Source organism: Urocampus carinirostris, chromosome 9, assembly GCF_059441175.1.
Source record: "Urocampus carinirostris isolate Australia breed hairy pipefish chromosome 9, RoL_Ucar_1.0, whole genome shotgun sequence".
Classification (NCBI taxonomy): Eukaryota; Metazoa; Chordata; class Actinopteri; order Syngnathiformes; family Syngnathidae; genus Urocampus; species Urocampus carinirostris.
In genome coordinates, this window is record NC_142357.1 from 749,336 (window position 1) to 774,777 (window position 25,442).

Here is a 25,442-nt window from a genome sequence, read left to right on the forward strand (position 1 = left end):
GGAAAGATCCTCACATGGCCAAGAAAATCTTCCAGTTTGTGGTGCCTGATTCATTGAAACAGAAAGTCCTTCAAGGTTTACATGACTCAGCAGGTCACCAAGGCCAGAACCGTACTTTGTCTCTGGTGAGGCAACGATTCTTCTGGAATGGCATGGAACGTGATGTTGTGAATTATGTCAAATCCTGTCAGCGCTGTGTAGTAGGGAAAACACCGGAACCACACAACCGTGCACCACTCAAGAACATAGTCACCTCTGAGCCTATGGAGTTGGTCTGTATAGACTTTTGGACTGCTGAGCAAGAGAACAAGTCTGTAGATGTCCTGGTCGTAACTGATCATTTCTCCAAGATGGCGCACGCCTTCCCTTGCAGAAATCAAACCGCCAAACAAGTTGCTCGCCGTCTGTGGCAGGATTTCTTCCTTGTCTATGGTTTCCCACGGCGTATCCACTCTGATCAGGGAGCTAATTTTGAGAGCAAACTGATCAAAGAGCTTCTAGAGATGGCAGGGGTGCAGAAATCCCATACCACTCCGTACCACCCCATGGGAAATGGTATCGCAGAACGATTCAACCGAACATTGGGAGATATGATCAAAACCCTTCCCCCTCAGCCCAAAGCAAAGTGGCCACAAATGCTGCAGCAGCTCACATTCTGCTATAACTGCACAGAGCATGAGACAACAGGGTTTGCACCGTTTTACCTAGTGTTTGGTAGGATCCCTCGTCTCCCTGTCGATGTCATGTTTCAACATGCTAATACCAATGATGCTGTTGTCAGCTACTCTGACTTTGTACGCCATCTGAAGAAAGATCTACATGAAGCTGCTCAAATTGTACAGAGGAATACTCTCAGAGAACAGACTCGTCATGCCAAGCTGTACAACCGTAGGGCCAAAGGATCACCTCTCGTCGTGGAAGACCGGGTGTTGATCGCCAACAGAGGTGTCCCGGGGAAACGCAAAGTTGCAGATAAGTGGGAGTCAACCCCGTATGAAGTCATATCAGTCAAGCCTGATCTCAATGTCTACAGAGTCAAGGATTGTCTGACGGGCAAAGAGAAGGTAGTTCACAGGAATTTGCTGCTCTCTGTTAGCTTCTTGCCCTGTGAGGATGATCTGGCCAGCGAATCTGAACACTCAGAGTCTGACGCTGCTATGCATGGAAGTGATGTATGCCCTGATTTACCTGACGCGGTTGAAGACAGTGATGTCCGTACAGTAAACTGGGTGATACAGGCAGGTGAAGAGCAAGTTCATCCAGAGGTAGAGGATAACTCACTAGACAGCAGATCTGATGCCCAGTCCGACTCTCGCAGTGTTGATTCAGATTCAGATTCAGATTCAGATCTACTTTATTGTCATTCTAGTAGATGCCCAGTCCGACTCTCGCAGTGTTGATTCAGATTCAGATTCAGATCTACTTTATTGTCATTCTAGTACACGTGTATACAGAACGAAATGTCGATGCATCTGACCCCCACAGTTTCCTTGAATGTACAGATATAAATAATGTTGTATTGTATTTTGGCTACGTATAGTATTTTACCATAGTGCCGATAGTGCAAGAAGAGTAGCTAACCAGATGTGCAAAATGGGCAGTCAGGTTAACAAGTCAGGTACACAGTAACATTAACACTGTAACAATAACGCTGTAATTACAATAGTGCAGAGAGCAATGTGCAAGGAGTGGCAAGCTATAAAAAAAAAACTGCCAGTAGTGCAAAAGTCAGATTAGCAGCCGTTTAGATTTAAGTTAACTATATGTTAGATTGACCATTTAACAGTCTAATGGCCAGGGGGACTAGACTATTGCGGAGCCTGGTGGTCCTGCACCGCACACTGCAGTACCTCTTCCCAGAGGCTAGCAGAGTGAACAGTCCATGATGGGGGTGAGAGGGGTCCCCGGTAATGTTTTTAGCATGAACAGTCCATGATGGGGGTGAGAGGGGTCCCCGGTAATGTTTTTAGCATGGGATAGGCAGTGCTTCTGGCCAATGTCCTGAATGGAGGGAAGTGTAGTCCCGATTATTTTCTCTGCTGTCCTCGTTACCCTCCTCACACTACCCCAGTCGGTAGCGCGATACATCCAGTCGAGGAAGTCAGCACATCCCCGAACAAGATGTTGACCATACTTCAAGTGACAATACGGAAAGCCCATCACAGTGCTCTGAAAACATGATCCCTTTGGGTATGGGTCTCCCAGACGAGACCCCATTGAACACTGACCATCTGGACTCAGACTCCCCTGATACTGACTGTTTAGACTTGACTGCCCCAGACCTTCAAGCTCAGGTTATTTGTGCTCAACCTAACCGTTATGGTCTTAGGGTCCGCCAGTCCATCAGGCCTCCTAGTCGTCTTATTTGTCAGATGAATGACCATGTGGTAGGTGACAATCCTCTGTCCGCAATATCTGCAAGTTCCTAGTTCAAGTTCAGTAGAGATGCACTTTCAGTTTGAGTAACAAAGCTTGAGTAAGAAACAAGAATTGTGCCTATGTGAGCACTTACAACTACAGGAACAATGTTTGATATTTCAGAGATGTAACAGGCATCTTTAAGTCTGTGCTTAGTTAGGAGTTTGATCGCCTCCTTTCTTTTCACACTCCTTTTTGGGAGAGTTTTAGAACTGACATGCACTTCAGTTTGTTCCTGGTAATACTGTACCAGTTTTCGTGTCCTCTTTTTCATCAGTATTTGCCTTTTTGGCATGTGATTTTTTTTTCTGTTTAGTGTAGCACTCCCATATTTAGCAGAATTTCAGGGGGGTGTATGTAACGGGTGTAATAATAACTTTTATTTTATTGAAATTCCTGCTAAAATATGTGTATAGTTTTTGGTAAATGTCCTGCAATGCTGAGTCCAACAGTGCCATCTGCTGGTATGGGGTGGGGTTTGGTTTTGGCTTCTAACATGTGACCAGGAGGCGCGGTTTTGTCAGTTTTACCAGAGTACTACAAAGGTAAGACATATCTTTTGGTGCTCCACAAAACAAGTTAATTTTAAACTTTATAACCCCAGCTGACAAATCTCTCACCATGCATAGTAATGTGATTGATATTGTCAAGCTGTTTAGGTTTATTTTCGTTTTGTTTCTGTTTTACTAAATATTAATTCCCCTTGTAGAGATCAAAGAGATCAGACCCAGCAGAAAAAGCTAATGTTGTGACTCATCCATTTGCAGGTAAATTGTACCCATTTTTATACTCATTATTGTTTTTATTCCTATTTTTCATATACATTAAAAAAAGGATGATGTTGGTTAAAATTCAGAGTAAAGAAAAACATGTTGAATTCATTGTAAACGTTAAAAATCCACTATACGATCTCTTGTTAAAAGTATCTTGTTAAAATGCAAAGATTTATAAATGTATTGTGATATTCTAAAATGTATTTTCTGTAAAGTGAAAAGACAGCTCTTTGATATGCTTTGTTGTCAGTTTTACCAGAGTACTACAAAGAGATCAAAGAGATCAGACCCAGCAGAAAAAGCTAATGTTGTGACTCATCCATTTGCAGAACTGTAATAATAAAAACCTCATCATCCAGTCCAGCGTGAATGTGGATCTTTGGTGGGACACGTACAACGCGGTTACATATATATATGTGTGTGTGTGGGCAGCACGGCGGCGCAGTGGTTAGCGCTTGTGCGGCACAGTTTATGTCATGGGAACCTGTCGTGGGTTCAAATCCAGCTCCAGACTTCCTGTGCGGAGTTTGTATGTTCTCCCCGTGCTTGCGTGGGTTTCCTCCGGGCACTCCGGTTTCCTCCCACATTCCAAAAACATGCATTTCAGGTGGATTGGCCGGTCCAAATTGTCCCTAGGTGTGAATGAGCGAATGAGTTGTCTGTCCCTGTGTGCCCTGTGATTGGCTGGCAACCAGTTCAGGGTGTCCCCTGCCCACTGCCCGGAGATGGCTGGGATGGGCTCCAGCCCCCCCGCGACCCTAATGAGGATAAGCGGTACGGCTAATGAGATGAGATGAGATGTGTGTGTGTGTGAGAGAGAGAGAGAGAGAGAGAGAGAGAGAGAGAGAGAGAGAGAGAGAGAGAGAGAGAGAGAGAGAGAGAGAGAGAGAGAGAGAGAGAGAGAGAGAGCGTACAACTACCTTTCGAAGCTGAAAGCTGACTTCGGCCAGTGGAAAACAGAGAACGAAAATAAAGAAAGTTCTGTATGTAAAAGACAATTAATCACTGCAGGAAAAAGGGGACAGGACAGATGTGGACTCATTTTGTTTGACAGATTTTAAATTATATTTTGTTACATGTTTTCATGAGTTCTTTGTATAAATTGTATACAGTTAAAACAATTATTTCATATTTTATTATTAAAACGTTAATATTAGCTTTTTTCCAGGGATTTTTTTTTGCTGTTTGACTTTTTATCCGTTCAGATTTCTGATTTTTCTTCAGATCAGTGAATATTTTGATTAATATTTATTTTGTTTTTCAGGGATCCTTTTTTCTCCATTTTAAATTGGTAACAAATAAGAAGCCAAAGGTTTGATCTTATATTTCATAATTTAGTTGTTGTTCCACTGATATATGAATATTATACTTTACAGTTTCTTGTGTCGTTTGTTTTCTGGGATTCTGTGTTGCTTGACTCTAAGTTACTTGACATAAAAAATCAAGTTTGAATTGGGTTAAAGTTAACTGTAAACAAAAAGTGTATTCAAATATTGTACCATAATACATTTAAAATTAAACATTCATTTTGCACAGAATATTTCATTATTATTGGTACTGTGTCAAACTGTACTGTTCTGTGTCATTTAAAAAAAGAAAGAAAATCTGTAAAGCTGTTTCGGAGCGTTTCGTGATCCGAGCTGAAACAGCCGGTTCCCTAAAGAGATCCGGAAATCCCAACACTGATGTCAATTGTACTGTGTGCGCATGAACATGGGGTGATGCTACTGTCTTTGTGGAAAACTTGACTACAGTACTGAATTTGGTCCTCTTTAATTAGTATTGAAGTGTTATTTTAGTTATGTCTGTTTTTTCGCCCTCATTCTCACAATGTACATCCCAGATCAGTCTCCTCGGCAACATAGCAATTTTTTGGCTTTACCTACCTTTCATTTATTTCTCTCTTTCCTCTCTTTCTGTCTCTTTCTCCAACTCTCTGTCACACATCTTCTCTATCTTTTTTTTTCCCTATTTCACTATCTTCTCTTTCTCTCTCTCTCTCCTCATCTCACTCTCTTCTAAGGTCTTGGGAACCTCCTGTGTGTGTTCAAATCCAGCTGCCGGACTTCCTGTGCGGAGTTTGTATGTTCTCCCCGTGCTTGCGTGGGTTTCCTCCGGGCACTCTGGTTTCCTCCCACATTCCAAAGACATGCATTTCAGGTGGATTGGCCCGTCCAAATTGTCCCTAGGTGTAAACGAGCGAGCGGGTTGTCTGTCCCTGTGTGCCCTACGATTGGCTGGCAACCAGTTCAGGGTGTCCCCTGCCCACTGCCCAAAGATTGCTGGGATGGGCTCCAGCACCCCCGCGACCCTACTGAGGATAAGTGGTGCAGTTAATGAGATGAGATGAGATAATGAGATAATTATATATATATATATATATATATATATATATATATATATATATATATATATATATATATATATATATATATATATATATATATATATATATATATATATATATATATATATATATATATACAGTGGCTTGCAAAACTATTTGGCCCCCTAGAACTTTGTGACCACCCACTTTTTTGTTTTTTTATTTGTTAAAAAAAGTTTAAAATATCCAAAAAAGTGTGTTCCACTTCATGATTGTGTCCCACTTATTCTTGATGCTTCACAAGAAATTTCAGTTTCATATCTACATGTGGGTAGCATGTTATGCTTCGTGTGTGTGTGGCACAGTTCTGAGGTCATGAGATCCAACCCCCTGTGTGGAGTTTGCATTTTCTCTCCGTGGTTGCGTGGGTTTCCTCCAGGCACTCCCGATTCCTTCAACATTCCAAAAACATGCATGTCAGGTTAATTCGCCGGTCCAAATTGTCCCTAGGGGTGAATGAGCGAGCAAATTGTCTGTCCCTGTGTGCCCTGCGACTGGCCGGCAAACAGTTTAGGGTGTCCCCTGCCCACTGCCCGAGGATACCTGGGATGGGCTCCAGCACCCCTGCGACCCTACTGAGGATAATAAGCGGTGCAGATAATGGATGGATGGATGGATATCTTCATGTTTAAAGTCTGAAATGTGGCAAAAGGTCACAAATTCAAGGGGGCCAAATAGCAACTGTGTGTATATATATCTATATATATATCCTTTCTCTATTTATTTTTCTCTTTGTCACTCTCTTTCCATATCTCTCACTCTTGTTTATCTTTTTCTTTCTATCTCTCTCTATTTCATACTGTCTTTTTCTCTCTGTACTTTGCATTGTCTCTTTTTCTCTTCTCTCTCTATCTCGTTCTCTCTTTCTTTTCTGTTCTGTCTCTTTTGTTATCTCTCTATTCTCGCTTTCTCTCACTTTCTCTGTAATCTCTTTCTCTCACTTTCTCTTCTTCTCTCTTATTTTCTCTCTCTCCTCTCTCTCTCTTTCTCTCTCTCTTTATCTTTCTCCCTCTTTCTCTCTCTCTCTCTTTCTCTCTCTCTCTCTCTCTCTCTCTCTCCCTCTCTCTCTCGCTCTTTTAATCTCTCTGTACTCTCTTTCTCTCACTACCTCTCGTTCTCTTGTATTTCCTGTCTTTCTTTCCCCGTGTCTCTGTCTCTCTCTCTATCTTGTTCTCTTTCTCTTTTTTAATCTACTAGTTTGGTCCGTGTAAATGTTTTTTTTGTCATGCCGCCCCCAAGCTTAAACAAGTTTAAAACCCCTGCCCTTAAAAGTTTAGAATTAAATATTTCCCAATTATATATGTGTTAACAATGCCCAACTGAGTTCAAAGAGCTTTTATATTTTTTTTTCACAGTGCCTATCTGCTTTTAGCTTACTTTTGTCATGGTCGCCTTGGCGATCGGTCTGCCCCGCCCCCTGGGCACCAGCTGAAGCAGTTCAACTAATCGCGTGTCTGCTATTTAAGGCTGGATTGTGGGCTTTGCGGGTGCTGGCTCATTATATACACATCGTCCGTTCTGTTATGCCTTGTCCTGTTTTGTTGAGTTGGAAGAAGCCTGTGTTTGCACGTTTTGTTAAAACCTGTTTGTTCTGTCTTGTCCCTGAGTTATGGACAACTTTTATTTTGGTAAATAAAAGTTTTGGATCGTCACGCAATTGAGTTCTCCCTTCCTGCCTCCTGCCTCCGTTCTGGTCCGGTCACCCCTTCCATTCCGTGACAACTTTTATCATTCCTGTTCCAGCCATGGAGCGCGCTAGCCTTGAGGAAAAGAGGCAGGTTGGGTGAATGGTTTGGCAAGTGAATTAATATTTATCCCCATTGTTCTTATTTATTCAAAGATGAAAATGGTTAAAGCTAGAAAAGGACTGTTTCAAATACAATCCAAAAGTCAAACCCAAACCCCAAAAAGATGAAAAAAGAACAGTTTATTCGAGCAAGTCTACAAAAGACAGATGCGTATACGCGGCTCACAGGCAGCTTGACTGAGGCTGCAATGATTAATCCAGCAGGAAGATGGACTCAGCATGTATACCATTTTTGAAGTTACGGACCCCACCTTTAATTTTTGTACTTACTTGAATTTATAAGTAGTTTTCATTTATTTTTCATACTGAAGTTAATAATCTAATTCACACCAACTGTTTTCTTAAAAATAAATATAGCAAAACACAAATTATGTGAATATGTAATTTTATCTTCTTTCCCTATTTTTGACGTTATTCTTCAAGGGGAGGACTCCTATTACATATTCCACATTCCGTGTCACAAGAGGGCGGTGTTGCTACCATTCTTAGTTTGTTAACCTCAAAATAAGAAAAACAAGGAAACTCCACCCTCTTACTTTTCATAGACACTGAGAAGACACGACGAACAGTATGTGTAGTCCTATCTTTTACTCCAAATCGAAACTGTTTCGATTGATGACATTAGATTCCGGTTTCATACATTTGATTATTGTCGTCCCCGATGTTACCAGTTAGTTATCCAAGAGTCACAAAGATGTATTAGCTTTTCATTTCAGACTCAGCATATCGAGGTGACATACAGTAGTAGCCTGTGCAAATCAAGTTGTATTCGTTTATTTATTTTGTCTCACATTGTATATAAGTTGCACGAGAGTTTTTGATCATTAACCGTTTAAAAAATACCCAGTGTTTCCAACTATTATTTGTCTCTCAATAGCTGAAGGTGCTGTTGAACGTTGACGATGGCAGGTCTGGAGTGGGAGTTTCCTACAGAGCTGTGCTGTCGACCGATGGCTTTTGTAGCTCTAACTGGTTTGGATGTGGTATTTAATGCTGTCCATCGTGCGGTTTGGGATGTGTTCAGTGCCAACCGGCGATCTGACAGAGTGCAAATATCTTTCAAAATCGTCCCTGGAGACCACGAGTATCCTAAGTGTCGAACTAAGGTTTGTCAGGTCTCGAATTTAAACGATTCACCATAATGGGCTGGCACTACGCCTTATTGTTCAAACATGAAAGCTTGCTAAGAGCTGTGAAGTTCATAATTGATATTTCTCGTCTTCTCACAAAGCGTGCATCATACGAGTGGTATATTCCTAAGGGTATACTGAAAACATCTTGGATGAACAAGCACCTGAACGAAGTACCAGCCTTGGTGGTTGTGTTCTACGAACTGGACTGGGATGACCCCCAGTGGAAGGAAAAACAATCTGAATGTGCAACTAAGGTTGAAATTGTCAGGTATGTTATTAATTTTACCAGTAAATGATAGCTGTCAATTAATTTCTTTGTCATTTTAAAAAGGTGTATCCTCAGTTTAGACCACATGTGTCAAACTCCCGGCCCTCGGGCCGGATGTGGCCCGCGGTGTGATCATATCCTGCCCGCAAGACCATTTTACATTATTGTTATTAATGGCCCGTTCTCCATCTTGTTCAAAACTTGAACCATTAATCCTGTTCAGATACACACAAAGCCAAACCAAATCTGAATCATAAAGCAGTACTTTTCAATATATATAGGGCACGTTTTCACTACGATCTAGAGTCAAGGTGTCACACAAAAAAAAAAACTTGTTTTGGCTGTTCAACGCTAAAGAATCCTTTGTATAAAAGCTCACTATATAATCTGTGTTCAGTGTTCAGATACTTTTTGATGAATCCACGGAACAAATTGTAAATACGCAAAAACACTGGAAGAGAACTTAGTTATTTGATTGGGTGAGTGGGAGGGATGGGTGGAGCTATGCAAAAAGTGCAAGCACTCCCTCCCATCTCTCGCCCTACTCCGTCTGTGCCAATGGTAAGCACATCAGGCTCCCTGTCCTCAGAATGTTGTGACGTTTTTACAAAATACAGTGCATCCTGAAAGTATTCACAGCGCTTCACTTTTTCCACATTTTATTATGTTACAGCCTCATTCCAAATTGTATTAATTTAATCTCTTATCTCAAAAATTCTACACAAAATACTCCATTATGACTATGTGAAAACGTTTTTTTTTTTTACTTTTTTGGAATTTGTTAAAAATAGAAAACTAAGAAATCACATTTACATAAGTATTAACAGCCTTTGCCATGAAGCTCAAAATTGAGCTCAGGTGCATCTTTTTTCCACTGATCATCCTTAAAATCTTTCTACAGCTTAATTGGAGTCCACCTGCAGTAAATTCAGTTGATTGGACATGATTTGTAAAGGCACACACCTGTCTATATAAGGTCCCACAGTTGAGTGTGCATGTCAGAGCACAAACACCAAGCATGAAGTCAAAAGAACTGTCTGTAGACCTGCGAGACAGGATTGTCTTGAGGCACAAATCTGGGGAAGGATACAGAAAAATTTCTGCTGCTTTGAAGGTCCCAATGAGCACAGTGGCCTCCATTATTTTTAAATGGAAGACTAGAACTGGCCGGCCTTCTAAACTGAGCGATCGGGGAAGAAGGGCCTTAGTCATGGAGGTGACCAAGAACCCGATGGTCACTCTGTCAGAGCTCCAGCGTTCCCCTGTGGAGAGAAGAGAGCCTTCCAGAAGGACAACCATCTCTGCAGCAATCCACCAATCAGGCCTGTATGGTAGAGTGGCCAGATGAAAGCCACTCCTTAGTAAAAGGAACATGGAAGCCCGTCTGGAATTTGCCAAAAAGCATCTGAATGACTCTCGGATCATGAGAAACAAAATTCTCTGGTCTGATGAGACAAAGACTGAACTCTTTGGTGTGAATGCCAGGCACCATGTTTAGAGGAAACCAGGCATCGCTCATCACCAGGCCAATACCATCCCTACAGTGAAGCATGGTGTGGCAGCATCATGCTGTGGGGATGTTCTTCAGAAGCAGGAACTGGCAGACTAGTCAGGATAGAAGGAAAAATGAATGCAGCAATATATAGATATCCTGGACAAAAACCTGCTCCAGAGCGCTCTTGACCTCAGGCTGGGGCGAAGGTTCATTTTTCAGCAGGACAACAACCCAAAGTACACAGCCAAGATCTCAAAAGATTGGCTTCAGAACCACTCCGTGAATGTCCTGGAGTGGCCCAATCAGAGTCCAGACTTGAATCTGATCGAACATCTCTGGAGAGATCTGAAAATGGCTGTGCACAAACGTCTCCCATCCAACCTGATTGAGCTTGAGACTTATTGCAAAGTAGAATGGGCAAAACTGCCTAAAGATAGGTGTGCTAAACTTGTGGGATCATATTCAAAAAGACTTCAGATTCAGATTCAGATCTACTTTATTGTCATTCTAGTACACGTGTATACAGAACGAAATGTCGATGCATCTGACCCCCACAGTTTCCTTGAATGTACAGATATAAATAAAGTTGTATTGTAATTGGCTACGTATAGTATTTTACCATAGTGCCGATAGTGCAAGAAGAGTAGCTAACCAGATGTGCAAAATGGGCAGCCAGGTTAACAAGTCAGGTACACAGTAACATTAACACTGTAACAATAACGCTGTAATTACCATAGTGCAGAGAGCAATGTGCAATGAGTGGCAAGCTATAAAAAACTGCCAGTAGTGCAAAAAGACAGATTAGCAGCCGTTAGATTTAAGTTAACTATATGTTAGATTGACCATTTAACAGTCTAATGGCCAGGGGGACTAGACTATTGCGGAGCCTGGTGGTCCTGCACCGCACACTGCAGAACCTCTTCCCAGAGGCTAGCAGAGTGAACAGTCCATGATGGGGGTGAGAGGGGTCCCCGGTAATGTTCTTAGCATGGGATAGGCAGCGCTTCTGGCCAATGTCCTGAATGGAGGGAAGTGTAGTCCCGATTATTTTCTCTGCTGTCCTCGTTACCCTCCTCACACTACCCCAGTCGGTAGCGCTGCAGCCTCCACACCACACAGAGATACAGCTGGTCAGGATACTCTCTATGGTGCCCCTGTAGAATGTGATGAGGGAGGGTGGGGGCAGGTGGGCTCTCCTCATCCTCCGCAGGAAGTACAGGCGCTGCTGTGCCCTCTTAACCAGTGATGCAGTGTTCACGGACCAGGTGAGTTTGTTTGTAATGTGCACCCCTAGGAACTTGATACTGCTGACAACCTCCACAGCCTTGTTGTTGATGCAAAGTGGGGCATGGTTGAGGCTGTATTTGCTGCCAAAGGTGGATCAACAATGTATTAAGCAAAGGCTGTGAATACTTATGTAAATGTGATTTCCTAGTTTTCTATTTTTAATAAATTCAAAAAAAGTAAAAAAAAAAAAAAAACTTTTTCACATTGTCATAATGGAGTATTTTGTGTAGAATTTTGCGATAAGAGATTAAATTAATACCATTTGGAATGAGTCTGTAACATAACAAAATGTGGAAAAAGTGAAGCGCTGTGAATACTTTCCGGATGCACTGTAAATGCTTGCATCTGGTTTTGAAATCAATATGTATGAAAAAAAAGGGTCAAAATGAGTTTAAACGATCTTGAGTAATTGCAAGAAAGAGACTAGTTTAAAGTGGTATGTTTGTTGATTTTGGGACACGGGCTCTGGCATTATTCTCATCTCGGAATTTTTATCAAATCATCAAAAATAAATCTGCTGAAGACTAAGTTTTTGTCTGGGGCGCGGGTTTAGCAATTTAGTAAATTTGTCTCATATGGTGTGGCTCTTTCCCAAAATAAAATTAATATATTTTGCTTTTATGGCTCTTTGAGTCGAAAAGGTTCCCGACCCCTGCTATATACTATATATAGACTATACCCTTTTCGCCGCGCTGAAAACACAATACTGCAAAAAACTACACACTGTGATCAGAGCAAATGATCAAATCAGAGTCATAAGAGCAAAGAAAACGGAATGATTAGAATTGTTATTTCTGAAAAATACATGTTTTATGTATATTTCCAGGCTTTGTAGCATTTTCATTTTTCTCCTTTTGACAGGAGATATATTAAGAAGAGCAAAATATTTTGGGATATTTAAGTTTTTTTTTATAAATATACATTGACATAGGAGCAAACGAATTTGAATTTCTTTTTAATGTTAAGTTGTTTAAGTTAAGTTCTAAGTTGTATAATTTAACAAGCTTATTTGGAGCAAAATAATGAATACTGTTTAAGTGATATAAGGTTTAAATTTAATATTCTTGTGTGTTTTTATTCATATTTATGTTCCAAAAACATTAAGTTTAACTGTGTTCAATAAATGTTTATCCTGGTTGGCCCGCGACCTTAAGTGTGTTTTGAATTTTGGCCAATTGTGCAATTGAGTTTGACATCCCTGGTCTACACTGAGCAGACACGTTTAGTAGGGTGAGGGCGTAATCTGGTGGCGTAAATGGATTGGGCACGTTATAGATGGTTTCCATCAGGTGATCGACATCCGGGCAAGCTGAATAGTAGCAGGCATTCTCGATGGATAGGTGTATGTCAACATTGCGACAATGCCCCTGATTACTCTGTTGAAAGTATAACTATCAAACCCTGTTTAAGTTACTGCTAGATAAACTTTCCATTACAAAGACAAATGTTCAATGGTTGACAACTGGAACCACATGCGTTAGAGAAAAGCAACACAGGAAACACTCGCAGTAAGGTTCTACATAGTGTTGCTCCTTGCTCAATTTTTTTAATTCTCACATTGCATTGTGTATTTTTATCAACCAGTTTGTGACTATTTAAATTCCTAGGAAATTCCATTGTTTTTTGTCCCTTAGAAAATAGCCTATTCCTGTATTGCATTTTTGGGCACTGCTTTTTTTATTTGAACAACAGTGACGTTAAAGTATAAATGTGCACACTACCAATCCACCATCTAAAGCATAGGTGGGCCCGCAGGCCAGATTTGTTTTTTCCCAACGGTTTTAATTAATTTGGTCTACAAGACAACACCAATAAAAGTGCTAGAGAAAATAAATGCAGTTTTAAAAATGTTCACTTGATGTCATTAAAGCCTGACTACTTATAAATCAACTGTAGTGGTGTCTCTCTCTCATTTTCGCTTTCTTTCTCATCATTCTTTCCTTCTTTTTCCCTCACTTTCTCGCACTCTTTTTCTATTCACTCCCCTTTTCTGAATTTTTATTGTGCTCTCTCTATTTTCTTTCTCTTAAACCTACTGGTCCACCCCCAGTGAGATTTTTTTTCTAGCATGTTGCCAAGCTTAAATGAATCTGGCACCACTCATATAAAGCATCATCTCGCATACTTAGTGTGCAGTGTCTTGTTCCCTTTTTCCCTCCATTTTGTCTTTTTTGTTTGCCTTTTTAATCGATTACCGTAAATTCCGGACTATAGAGCGCACCTGATTATAAGCCGCACCCACCACATTTTAGGAGGATAACCGCTTTTTTTTACTTACACAAGGCACACCTGTATATAGGCCGCATGCGCCCACATTAAACATGTAACACAATCACAAATTTAACCAAAACCCGACTTTGAGTCCTGCGATTGTAACTGAACATAAAGTACACAGTCCAAAAACCACAGCCGGCAAACTGAACGGAAAATGATACCGTTACTTAAGGTTTGATGCAGAGTCCAGGTCCTGTTGAAAACAATCCAAGGAAAAAAAATGTATATTTCCAAAGGTAAGGGTGGGAAAAATATATATCCACTATTATCGGCTGCGTCCAAAAACACCTCTCACATTTTACTCCGCCCTTTCTTTTTGATACGCCCGTGGAAAACATATCAGAATAAGTCTCTAAAATAAATACATTACAAAAATATACAGTTGCAAATAAATTTTATACATGGTTACACATATTTACAAAGAAAGACGGTAAACCTAGAGAGTTTTCAAAGCTTTAATAATAATATTATAACTATCATCCCAAACCGTGCCTGTGAAGGGTAGCAAAACGCTACTAGGAACACGCTTGCAACACAGGAAACGGCTCTGTTAAAAAAACATACCGTACTTGTGATAATCACGGTAAACCGTGCTCGTCTTCCTCCTTATAACTGACCTCATCAAGGTCGTCTTCTCCGGAACGGGAAAGAGACTATTTCATATGGACGTCGTCCCACGCTCCCTGGTTCAAAAACACGCTAGCAACACGCTCGCAAAGTAAAATTTACGTGCAGTAGCTCTGTTTCCTTCTATATCGGACTGCTCGATTGCATTTAGCTTGAAAGCTGCGTCATGTGCCTTTCTTTTTTGCAATTTGCATGGTGAGGATATTTCTGCGCTAATTTAATTTGTACACAAGCTAAGAAGTTGCAGTCTTCCTCGGCGCATATATTCCACCGGTCTAAATCTTACCTTTTGTACTCGAGCGCCGCTGGCGGCTGTTAGAAAAATTACATAAATTGGCCGCATCATTGAATAAGCCGCAGGGTTGAACATTTGGGGGAAAAAGTAGCGGCTTACAGTCCGGAATTTACGGTATATGATTTTTGAAACGATTTTAAAATTATATCCTTACTCTATTTTTAGATCCTGTCTCCAGAGTAGGAACACAAAAGTGGCTGTAGTTTTAATTCAAAGGAAAACACCTCTTCCTCCAGGTAATTTTTGAAGTTCAGGTATGTTTGACAGGTATGCTTTCAGGATATTCAACTTAACTAAAATGTAGTTTTTCTCTAACCTGATATGTTGCCTTAATTTAAAAATAATTAAGACCAATCAATTACCAATAAACTATATAAAAAAGTGTCTTTCTATGTAAACAGTAGCTTGAATATGTACATTTTGTTTAGAAACTGGCAGGAGGCCCCGGGGGCAACTCAGGACACGCTGGAGAGACTATGTCTCTAGGCTGGCCTTGGGATGCCGTCGGATGAGCTGGAGGAGGTGGCTGGGGATAGGGACGTTTGGGCTTCCCTTTTAAGGCCGCTGGCCCCGCGACCCCCTCCTGGATAAGCGGAAAACAATGGATGGATGTTTAGGAAATGTAAACAGTAATTATTAAAGGGTTGCGCGGCTGCTAGAGGCCTTCCCCCTGACTTAAGGTAGTGGTACTACAGGATAAAGATGTTTTTTTTTTCCCTCCTGGCATGGTCCTTTTGCCAAAATTTGGAACCCAATTCGAGTCATAATGTTTGCACACCCCTGCATGAGCATGTTAGGTTTAGCCAAAGTACAGCTCCTATCCAGAAGTTTTCAGGATTTTTTTTGTCACTTCTATATTCTATCTAATTGTTTTTGTTTTTATTTTTTAATAGGAGAAGACCTGGTAGCATCTGAACGAGCCGCAGCAATTTGTCATGCCTGTGATCTTTCCGGAAAGAGTCTGTTTGTTCTTCCACAAACCGACCACTTGGTTGGTTACATTATTAGGTACATAATGATAATTCATGAATTTGTTCATATTTCAAGTGCGTGTGAACAGATTCAGTTCAATGCAATTTGTGTAATAGGCCTTCTTTTTTAAATCGGATGATTCTGACTGCTGATATGGGACAGTTATGATTTTATTCTCAAATATGCTGTGTTTTGCTAAGCTTCCTTGATAAAAATTTGGTTGACAAGATTTATGTTATGTACTCTGAAAAAATAATCCTCATGTCATGTGTTATTGACAAAATACAACGCATCTCCTTTGCAATTTTAGAAGCCAATTTGAGTAAAAAATTTAGCGCAACCTGCATAGGCATGTAAGGTTTAACTAGTTGTACAGCTTCTGTCAATAGAAAACAACTACCTCACTGGGAGAAAGATTATACAGAATAATAAGAGCTTTTTTGGGGGGTTTGTAGTGCCACTGTTTTGACCCTCCCTCTTTGTGTGTAAAACGAAAGTCTGAGTGAGAGAGGGAGTGATGATATAAATGAGGTTGAGAGTGTGACGATTAGGCAGTGTGTGAGTGATGTTGAGTATGTGAGAGTGAGATTGAGGGAGCCCAGTTTGCTCAATTTTTGCAAAAGCTATTAAGCATCTGAGCCTGAAGTCTTATTTAAACCTTTTACTATTTGTGATAGCGCCACCTGATAATAACGAATACATGGTGTTTTCTTTGACGTGTCATTGCAAATGGTTTGACTAGAACGACCTGTCAATATTTCAGTGCATGCAATAACCAGCTGCGGGGGCAAGTCAGGTTGTAGCCTGTTGACGTATTCTCTGTATGTGAGGTCCAGATGAGCTGGAAATGTAATAATCGCTTCAAAATACAGCTTCGCAAGAAGTGGTCCTACATATAAAATAGTAACTTCTAGAAAAAAAATGTAATTAATAGAATCAACTTGAATTCAGAACATATGAAAAGAACATACAGAACAGTTTCATGTTTGCAAAAAATAGCGACTTTAATGGTATGACAAAGCACCTGTATGAACTCAAGGGCCCAAAATTCCTGGACCTTTTGGAATACACCATTTTCAAGGGAAACAACATCCACTTAATGCTTTGATTATTAAATATCTGCACAAACCATTTAGAGCGCCGATCTACACCTAGACTCACTCAAAGGTCAACAAAAAGGGTTGTGTTCCAAAGCTATATTTGAGTTGCGGGCCTCAAAGACCAGATTCCGATGTCCACTCGAAGTACCCGATTACAGTTTTTACAAGCACATGCCGTAAATTTGCGCTAGATATTTCTCGATGTCAAGCCTGGCAGCTATAGACCATAAAATAAATCAAGGTCTAGGAATAAATCGGCTGAATTTATATACTGTGCCGCGAAAAAGTATTTACCACCTGATTTTTGTATCTTTGCATATTTATCACTCACAAAGGTTTCAGATAATCGATCACCAAACCAATTCAATCACACAGAAAAAACCCAAAGGAGTATAAAATGTATGTTTGAAATAATGATTCCATTTATCAAGGCCCATAAAAAACAAACCCCATCTGGCCCTATATGAACCTAATACTGAGTTTGGCCACCGTTGACAGCGATAACAGAAACTAGACAATTCCCGCGGCAATTGTAAGAGTCTGACAGATGTTGGTAGAGAACCAGTAGCGTTGATTTGTTAGCATTATGATTTAGCATAAAGTTTTTAACTCGGATAGATGTATTTGTCATTTTTAACTTGGTTCTGTGGTTTGTTAGCATGTGGCCATTAGCATGTTTTTTTAGCATGAAGAAGTTAGCATTTAGCCGTTAACATCACTTTTTAGCATGTACCCATTAGCATAACTCATCAACATGAGTCCATTAGCATAATTTGTAAATATTAAGTCGTTAAAATATAGCCATTACCAAATTTTTTTAGCACGAAGAAGTTAGCATTTAGCCGTTAGCATCACTTTTTAGCATGTAACCATTAGCATAACTCATTAACATGAGTCCATTAGCATAATTTGTAACGACGCAGTTGTTAGAATATAGCCAATACCAAATTTTTTTAGCATGAAGAAGTTAGCATTGCCGACTGTTTACAGCTAGTTTGCCTCGTCACCAACAGTTTTTACAGCTAACATGAGTAAGCATAGCATCAACCTCTCATCGCTAATACTTGGGCTGGCATAGCCAGCCCAACACTTTGCTAGCGGCGCATATAACTGTTAGCATCCTCTCGTTAGAATCCACTCTTTGGAATTCACCATTTACCCATGGTTAAAGGTAATGTGGGTCGGGCCCCCTCAAGCCACCCTGGGTAGTCCCTGATTTCTATGACTACCCTCAGGAAAGCCCTGTTTGCCATGGCTACCCATTGATTTGTATGGGCCCATGTATTCCGGATGGGAGATTCTCAAACCCATTATTCCGGATGGGGACTTTTTTGACTCGTATTGCTTATCCATATTGTCACACAAGAGTCCTGATCGGGCCGGAATCTTTGGAATATGAATCGATGGGGTACTCCAAAAGCTCTGGGAGGAGTTCCCCGTCAAACTTTTGTGTCATAAGATAGATATAACTAGACAATTCCCGCGGCAATTGTAAGAGTTGTGATTGATCTGGAAGATGATCCCGGTATGTATATATAACCCCAGTTGTTAGCATTAAGCATAAAGTATTTAACTCAGAGAGATGTTTCTGTCATTTTTTACTTGGTTCTGTGGGGGGACTCCGCCCCACCCCGCCACCCCCGGTCCTGGCAAGTTTATTTGAGATGGGCCCACAACCGTTAGCAACAAGGATATGCCTTGTAGAGGTCTAAAAAACACATTCATGGTAATAACGTAGTAATAATACTGTTATTACACGTTAGCATCACTTCCTAGCATGTATCCATTAGCATAACTCATCAATATGTAGCCATTAGCATAATTTGTAAATATGAAGTCGATAAGATATTGCCATTACCAAAAATTTTTAGCTTGAAGAAGTTAGCATTTAGCCGTTAGTATCACTTTTTAGAATGTATCTGTTAGCTTTACCCCAATGACATGAGGCCATTAGTATAATTTGTAAATATGAAGTCGTTAAAATATAGCCATTACCAAAAATTTTTACTATGAAGAAGTTAGCATTGCCGACAGTGTTACAGCTAGCTTGCGCGAATACTTGGGCTGGCATAGCCAGCCCAACACTTTGCTAGCGGCGCACATAGCTGTTAGCATCCTCTCGCTAGCATCTACTCTTTGGAATTCACCATTTACCCATGGTTAAAGGTAATGTGGGTCGGGCCCCCTCAAGCCACCCTGGACAGTCCCAGATTACTATGACTACCTCTGGTAAAGCCCTGGTTTCCATGGCTACCCATTGAATTGAATGGGCCAATGTATTCTGGATGGGAGATTCTCAAAATACATTAGAGCGGATGGGGACTTTTTTTGGACTCGTATCGCCTATATTGTCGCTCAAGACTCCCGGTCGGGCCTTTTTTGCCTTGCTGAAGCAATCACAAGTAATAATAAAACGGGGGATTATATTAGTTATGCTTGCTCCGCAAGCATGACTACATTGCCCTGTGCTTACAGCACTTGGCAATGTAGTCATGCCTTGCGGAGCCATCACAACTAATAAGATCTCGGGGGATTATATTAGTTGTGCTTGCTCCGCTTACAGCACTTGGCAATGTAGTCGTGCCTTGCTGGAGCAATCACAACTAATAAAATGTTGAAGATAATTGGTAATGAGTCTTTCACAGCACTGTGGAGGAATTTAGGCCCTCTTTTATTTGCAAAATTGATTTAAATCTGCCATATTGGAGTTTTTTTTAGCATGAACTGCCCGTTTAAGGTCATACCACAGTATCCCAATTGGATTTAAATACAAACTATGACGTGGACTTTGGGATCTTCTAGTAAACTCAAGAATTCATTATTCATCAACCACAGAAAGTTGCCCTGGTCCAGATAATGGATGGATGCTTGTAAGTGCCTGAAATTGTCACCATTGCCATTTTTTTTCTCGTCGGTCTAACTGATAGATCTACGAATAACTATAGAAAAATAATAATAATGAAATTTGAAATACTAAATAGTTTTAGCTTTTTAGACACATTTAAAGTCGAACAACAACACTGAATCCCTGAAAATGCAAAACTATAAAATATGCATACAATTTTCACACAAAGCTTCTAAAACCATGCAAAAAAATTAAACTATACAAAATAAAACGCAAAAGGTTATCAGTCTATGGAAGATTGAATAATTATTTTGGCTCATTTTCCTGCATTTTTTACATACAGTACAGTCAAATTCGGACTCTATAGCGCACCTGATTATAAGCAGGTTTTAAAGGAAAAATCATTTAATAAATACATAAGCCGCACCTGACTAGAAGATGCATGTGCCCTCATTGAACCATGAGATATTTACAAAGGCAGATTGTATCCAGAAAATAATTTTAATAATAGACTGTACCCTAACCCCTTAACGTTCCCTCAACTCGGACTTTTGATAAACAAATATAGGTTTCTACGATCTCACTAGCCACATATCATTGGGAAGCTTAAACTCTTGGGATCCAAGATATGAGGACCATATCAAATTATTCTCATCAGAGATACATCAAGATCAGTCAGAAACAAGATACCTGAAAACTATAAAGGTGGCGTAAGTCACCATTACTTCCCCTGGCCGTCTTCAACTTCTTTGAATGTCTGCAAAAATGGCTTTGTTACATCAAGTACAATCCATAGAATCCAACAGTGTCAAATATTTATTTCAAAATACATAATAATGCCAACTGATAAATAGGAATCTGCCTAAAACATTTCTGCTTCGTGTAGTTATTTTCAATTACAAAAAAGCAGACTTGTAAAGTTTTTCCCAATATGGTAGTTAGCCCTCCCCTTTCGATTGATACCTTTTTAATGATGAGGGTCTGTTAGTACTTGTTTTATTCATGCACAACATGCAAAGTTACATTAGACCCACATCTTCCTCAACACATATATTCCAGGTGTCACTCTCTGATGCGGCGCCCTCGGCGGCTGTTAGAAAAAATGCATAACTTAGCTGCATCATTGCAAAAGCCGCAGGGTTTAAAGCTTGGGAAAAAATAAAATTTTATGATACTGTATTTCTTGTCCTCTGTATTAAACTGCATTTTTACCCAGCACCTACAATATAGAGCTCTTTCTGTGTTTGTAAACAAGTGTGACGTAGTCAAGCTGTGCACTCATTTTGAATCAGAAAAAATGTTTATCTATAGCCAGCCCATTAACAAAAAAAGATTGTGAATCATAGATAGGAACATCTCAAATAAGCACAAAGTATGACTTAGTGATCAAAGTCAACTAACTTTTTTCTTTATCTGTGCTGGATTTATTCTTTTAATTGTCCAGGAAAATTAAAAGGTGCTTGAAGTTTGGACTTGAAAAAGGTGTACGAACCCTGCAGCGGTCACGGGCTGCACACCTTCCAAAAATTCAATTTTATACTCATCAGTCAACAGAACTGGAATCCCGCAGAACTTTGTCTAACATATATTATGTAGGTGATCTCTTGATTCAACACAGGTGGCAATCAATTTTGGGTGTGGAAATAAACACAGCTTTCCCTTAACTGTGGTTAGTCACCGTTGCTTTGCTTTAACAAGGGCCAGATAGGCCAAGATTTTTTTGTGCTCTAATAAATGGTAGCAACATTTGAAAACTGCATTTTGCATCACGGGGCGGCATTAGCTCAGGAGGTAGAATGCTCGTTTTGGGATCAACGCAGGTCTGAATCCTGTTTTAAAAATTGTTCTTTGTATCATGCCCTGAAATGTATAAAATCATTTATATTTGCATTTAATTTTTATGATTTTAAATTATATTTGTATTTTATTATAGGTTGGAAAATGCCTTTTATGAACATGCTCAGACTTACTACTACAATGAAATCCGTCGAGTGAAATCACATAAGGAGTTTCTAAACAAGACAACGCATCAGGTAAGGAAAATAAATCAACTCTCCAGTAAGTACAAAAAGATGTACCATTGGTACAGTTTTTTAAAGATAAAATAAGATAATTCTGCATAATCTGATAATTCTTCTTTAATTAACGTGAATGAAAATCTGGAGAAACCTAAGTCTTTTTTACGTGACTACTTATTTTCTGAAATAAATTAAAAGCACCGGGAAGTGGAAGTAAAAAAAGTTTGATGCTATTGTGTGAAAAACACATATCTCCAGGTTTTTGTCATTTATAAATTTCAGTTTTGCCTTTTTACGTTTTAAACATTATTTTAAATTCTTATAAGCTGAAAGTTAACACCAGGAGTCACAAAGTTATAGCCCGAGGGTAATCAGTCCCACTTTTTAAGACGATGCTGCTGCTTCTAGCCAAACAATGACCTGCAGTTTTTAATTTGAGCACTGGATCACCAAAGCCACCGGCCACTGCACCAGTTGTAGCTCATTTGTCAAACAGAGGCATTTGGGCAAAGACCCATTCAGATGTTATTTGATTTAAGGCATTATGATTGCTCTCACTTGTATTTCTTAGCCTGTGTGCCTGTGTACCCCCATAAAAACGATTTTTCATTGGCTAACAGCCAAAAAGTGAAACATGTTTCTGTAGATGCTTTTTTTATATTAACTATTAAGAGCTTAAATGTTAGTTTGTATTTGTAAACTGATAAATTTGTTTAATTTGTGTGTTTCAAAACCAATTGGATGAAATGGTACCTTTATATACAAAAACACACCTTGTGCAGGTAAATGCAAATGTGAAAAACTAGATTCGCTTATGTTATCTATTTTCATCTATTGCCGGGGTATCTGGTTTAAGGCTCTCTATCGTCATATGCAAAAAATCAAATCATTCAATCAGCTATTTTTTCCCCGCCTTGGTGACTCAAAAGGTTTGGAGACCCCTGATTTAAATGGTCACAATTGTATTCTCTACTTTTGTCATAAAAATTCCTGTTTCTAGTTGCTGTTTGTCCGTCACCAGTTCAAAATAGCTTTCTTCAGTGAACTTAAGCAAGACTCCCAGAATGCGCTAAAGTAAGTTAATCATGTTTAATAGAGTGATAGGCTGTCCTTTATCTGTAAAAAAATATTTTTTGTGCAGACACTACAGAACTGCCTACAGTCTTGTCCACGAGCTAAGAGCTTATGAATCAAATATGCTGGAGATCAAAACCCTGGCAGGATTCATCAACTACAAGGTTTGTGTCTGCCTCTAATAACTTTTTAACATCCAAACATTACTTGTATTCTTTTTTTCAGAGTGCCGCATAAAATGTATACACATTTTAGCAGTTGATAACTAATTTATTTATTTTTTCCTTATTGACTGAACCCTGTAATGGCAGCCTGACTTGACCTTGGAGAAAGCAAATGTATTCTAAAGTGCTACTGGGAGTATGAAAACACAAACGTGCAAACACAATTTAGAAGGGAGTTTAACAACGATCCACCACCATGAGTTACCATCTCTCGAGTTATCAATAAGTTTAAATCTGATGGAACTGTTCAGGACGTTCATAAGAAGCTTTTTGGAAAACCATCAAAGAAGTAACATTGCTGGAAAAGTTTAAACAAAGACCAAGAAAGTCTTTGCGGCAGGCATGAGAGCCATGGACTACTCTTGGAATATAAGCTCTCCATTGGCAACGTTTAATGATGCATGAGGATTTTGATATTCCTACCTTGGAACTAGCTTGCCGCAAAGACTTTCCTGCACTTCGTCTAAATGTTTTGTGTAATTATTTTTTTGTGGGTTTTTCTTGTACTATTTTTACAGACGTCCTGAAAATTTCCATCAGCTTCAAACTTCTCTAATTTGAGTGACGGTAACATGTGTTGGGTCTTTGTAAAACTTCCTCTTAAATTGTCTTAGCACTCCGACTGTGGTTTCATACTCCCAGTGCCTTTTTAGAATAAATTCCCTTTCTTCAAGGTCAAGTATGGCTGCTTTCAGTTCAATGCGTTCAGTTTATAATGAAAGAATAAATGATTGAATTATGAGCTGCTAAACTGTGTATGCGTTATTTAGGATACTCCGCTATTGTTCAAAGTAGGAAAGCTCGCTAAAAAAATGTATGTGCTCGATAACATTTTTTTTTGTTCGGTAACATTTCTTTTTGTTCGATAACATTCTCTTTCCCCACCAACATGATAATCAAAACAAGTCTTCTTTCAGAGACCAATAACACAATAACCGCTCACTCAGGGCCGTAGCCCCGCAAACCCACATAACACAGTAATGGGTGTACCCTCGGCCTATCTCTGGTCTCATGGTGCCCTCCTCCCCTACCAGTTGTCTGTTCAAAGATGCCTCATTTGATGAACACCTGGAGCGGAGAAAGGAAAAAAAGGAGAAACAAAATGAAGCTCAAGCGTCCCTTGCCAGTAGTCAATGTTAAAATAAAAAAACTCAATATTGTACCGTATTTCCACACCCATCTGGCGAACTGTTTTAAAGGGCACACTCTCCTTGGTTATTTTTGTTGGCTCATATGATGGACTGGCCAATTGGTTGCGAACGATCCGGCGCACTGGCCAATTGGATGTGAGTCTCAAGCGACCGCCTTTAATACTAAAACAAGTGTGCATATTAAAAAAAAAAGCACCAGGAACAAAATTGAATTTGATTGTGGTTTCATCAAGTATTTATCAAAAAGTAAAACAGCAGAATCCAACAAAATTGGAAAAAAAATGAAGAAACACCAAACAGTTAGTTAATCAAAATTTTTAAAACAAGCTTTCACTGTCCGTATCAGACTGTCAGTAAAGTTTTGGATGGATTCGGTAAGTAGGAATTAATTGTTGTCAATGTAAAATATTATTTTAACAATACTAAATTATCAACACAAATCTCATACAAAGCTTGTTAAAACACTATTTTACTATGACAACAAATTAAAACGTCCTCACATTCCATCATCCATTATCCTCAGTAGGGTCGCGGGGGTGATGGAGCGCATCCCAGCAGTTTTGGTCAGTGGGCAGGTGACACCCTCAACTGGTTGGTTGCCAGCCAGTTGCAGGGCACACAGAGACGGACAACTCACTCGCTCATTCACACCTAGGGACAATTTGTACCGGCCAATTGACCTGACATGCATGTTTTTGGGAATTTGGGAGGAAACCGGAGTGCCCGGAGTAAACCCACTCAGGCACAGGGAAAACATGTAAACGTACGCGGAAGCTGGACCTGACCCCGAACCCAAATGGGGTTCGGGTTATTTAGCGCACCCAAATGGCTAGCAACGGCCCTGTGCTCACTCCTACACCAAATCATGTTAAAAATTATTACAATAAAATTATACAGCTCTGGTAAACAGTTCTTAATAAAGGAGTGTTGGCGAGACAAGGTTCATGCGGGTGTTCAAAATCCTTGAATTTTAAAGTTGCGTTTTCAAGGTTGGGAAAATGCCTACATTTTAGGTGAAGTATTTCAAAATGCTTGAAATAACTTCCATTGCTGTGTTTCCTAGCAGTCTGACTTGACAGACCACGCTTTTAAATGAAACATGTTTTTTAAAAGTGTCGAAATGACATCGATTGTGGCTTTAGCCTGCATTATCAAGTTTTCATGAAAAGCCTCCTACTGTCGCGTCCAAAAGGACAGGTTTAGCAGACTAGTCATGGGAAATCAGGCTCTTTTTTGAGAAATGGCTCTTTTTGTTCTGCTCTCTGAAAAGTGCTGGCTCTTTTCAGATTTTTGGT

At 39.8% G+C, this 25,442-nt stretch overlaps 1 protein-coding gene across 4 annotated transcripts in view; it reads left to right on the plus strand.

Moving 5' to 3' along the window:
* Nucleotides 1-7,853: 7,853 nt before the first annotated feature.
* trappc11 (trafficking protein particle complex subunit 11) overlaps nt 7,854-25,442 on the plus strand; it is a 108,466-nt gene continuing 90,877 nt past the window's right edge. For 2 of the 4 annotated variants that reach the window (XR_015851338.1, XM_088344100.1), the window contains exons 1-8: nt 7,854-7,952; nt 8,262-8,490; nt 8,616-8,785; nt 14,929-14,999; nt 15,657-15,771; nt 21,614-21,713; nt 22,699-22,772; nt 22,840-22,936. Coding sequence is in view for 3 of the 4 variants with exons in the window: in XM_088344100.1 (XP_088200226.1) it covers nt 8,287-8,490; nt 8,616-8,785; nt 14,929-14,999; nt 15,657-15,771; nt 21,614-21,713; nt 22,699-22,772; nt 22,840-22,936 (831 nt within the window). In the remaining variant the exon portion in view is untranslated. Of the gene's footprint in view, nt 7,953-8,261; nt 8,491-8,615; nt 8,786-14,928; nt 15,000-15,656; nt 15,772-21,335; nt 21,501-21,613; nt 21,714-22,698; nt 22,773-22,839; nt 22,937-25,442 lie in introns of those variants that run through there. The other 2 variants (XM_088344101.1, XM_088344103.1) reach the window with 2 other exon arrangements.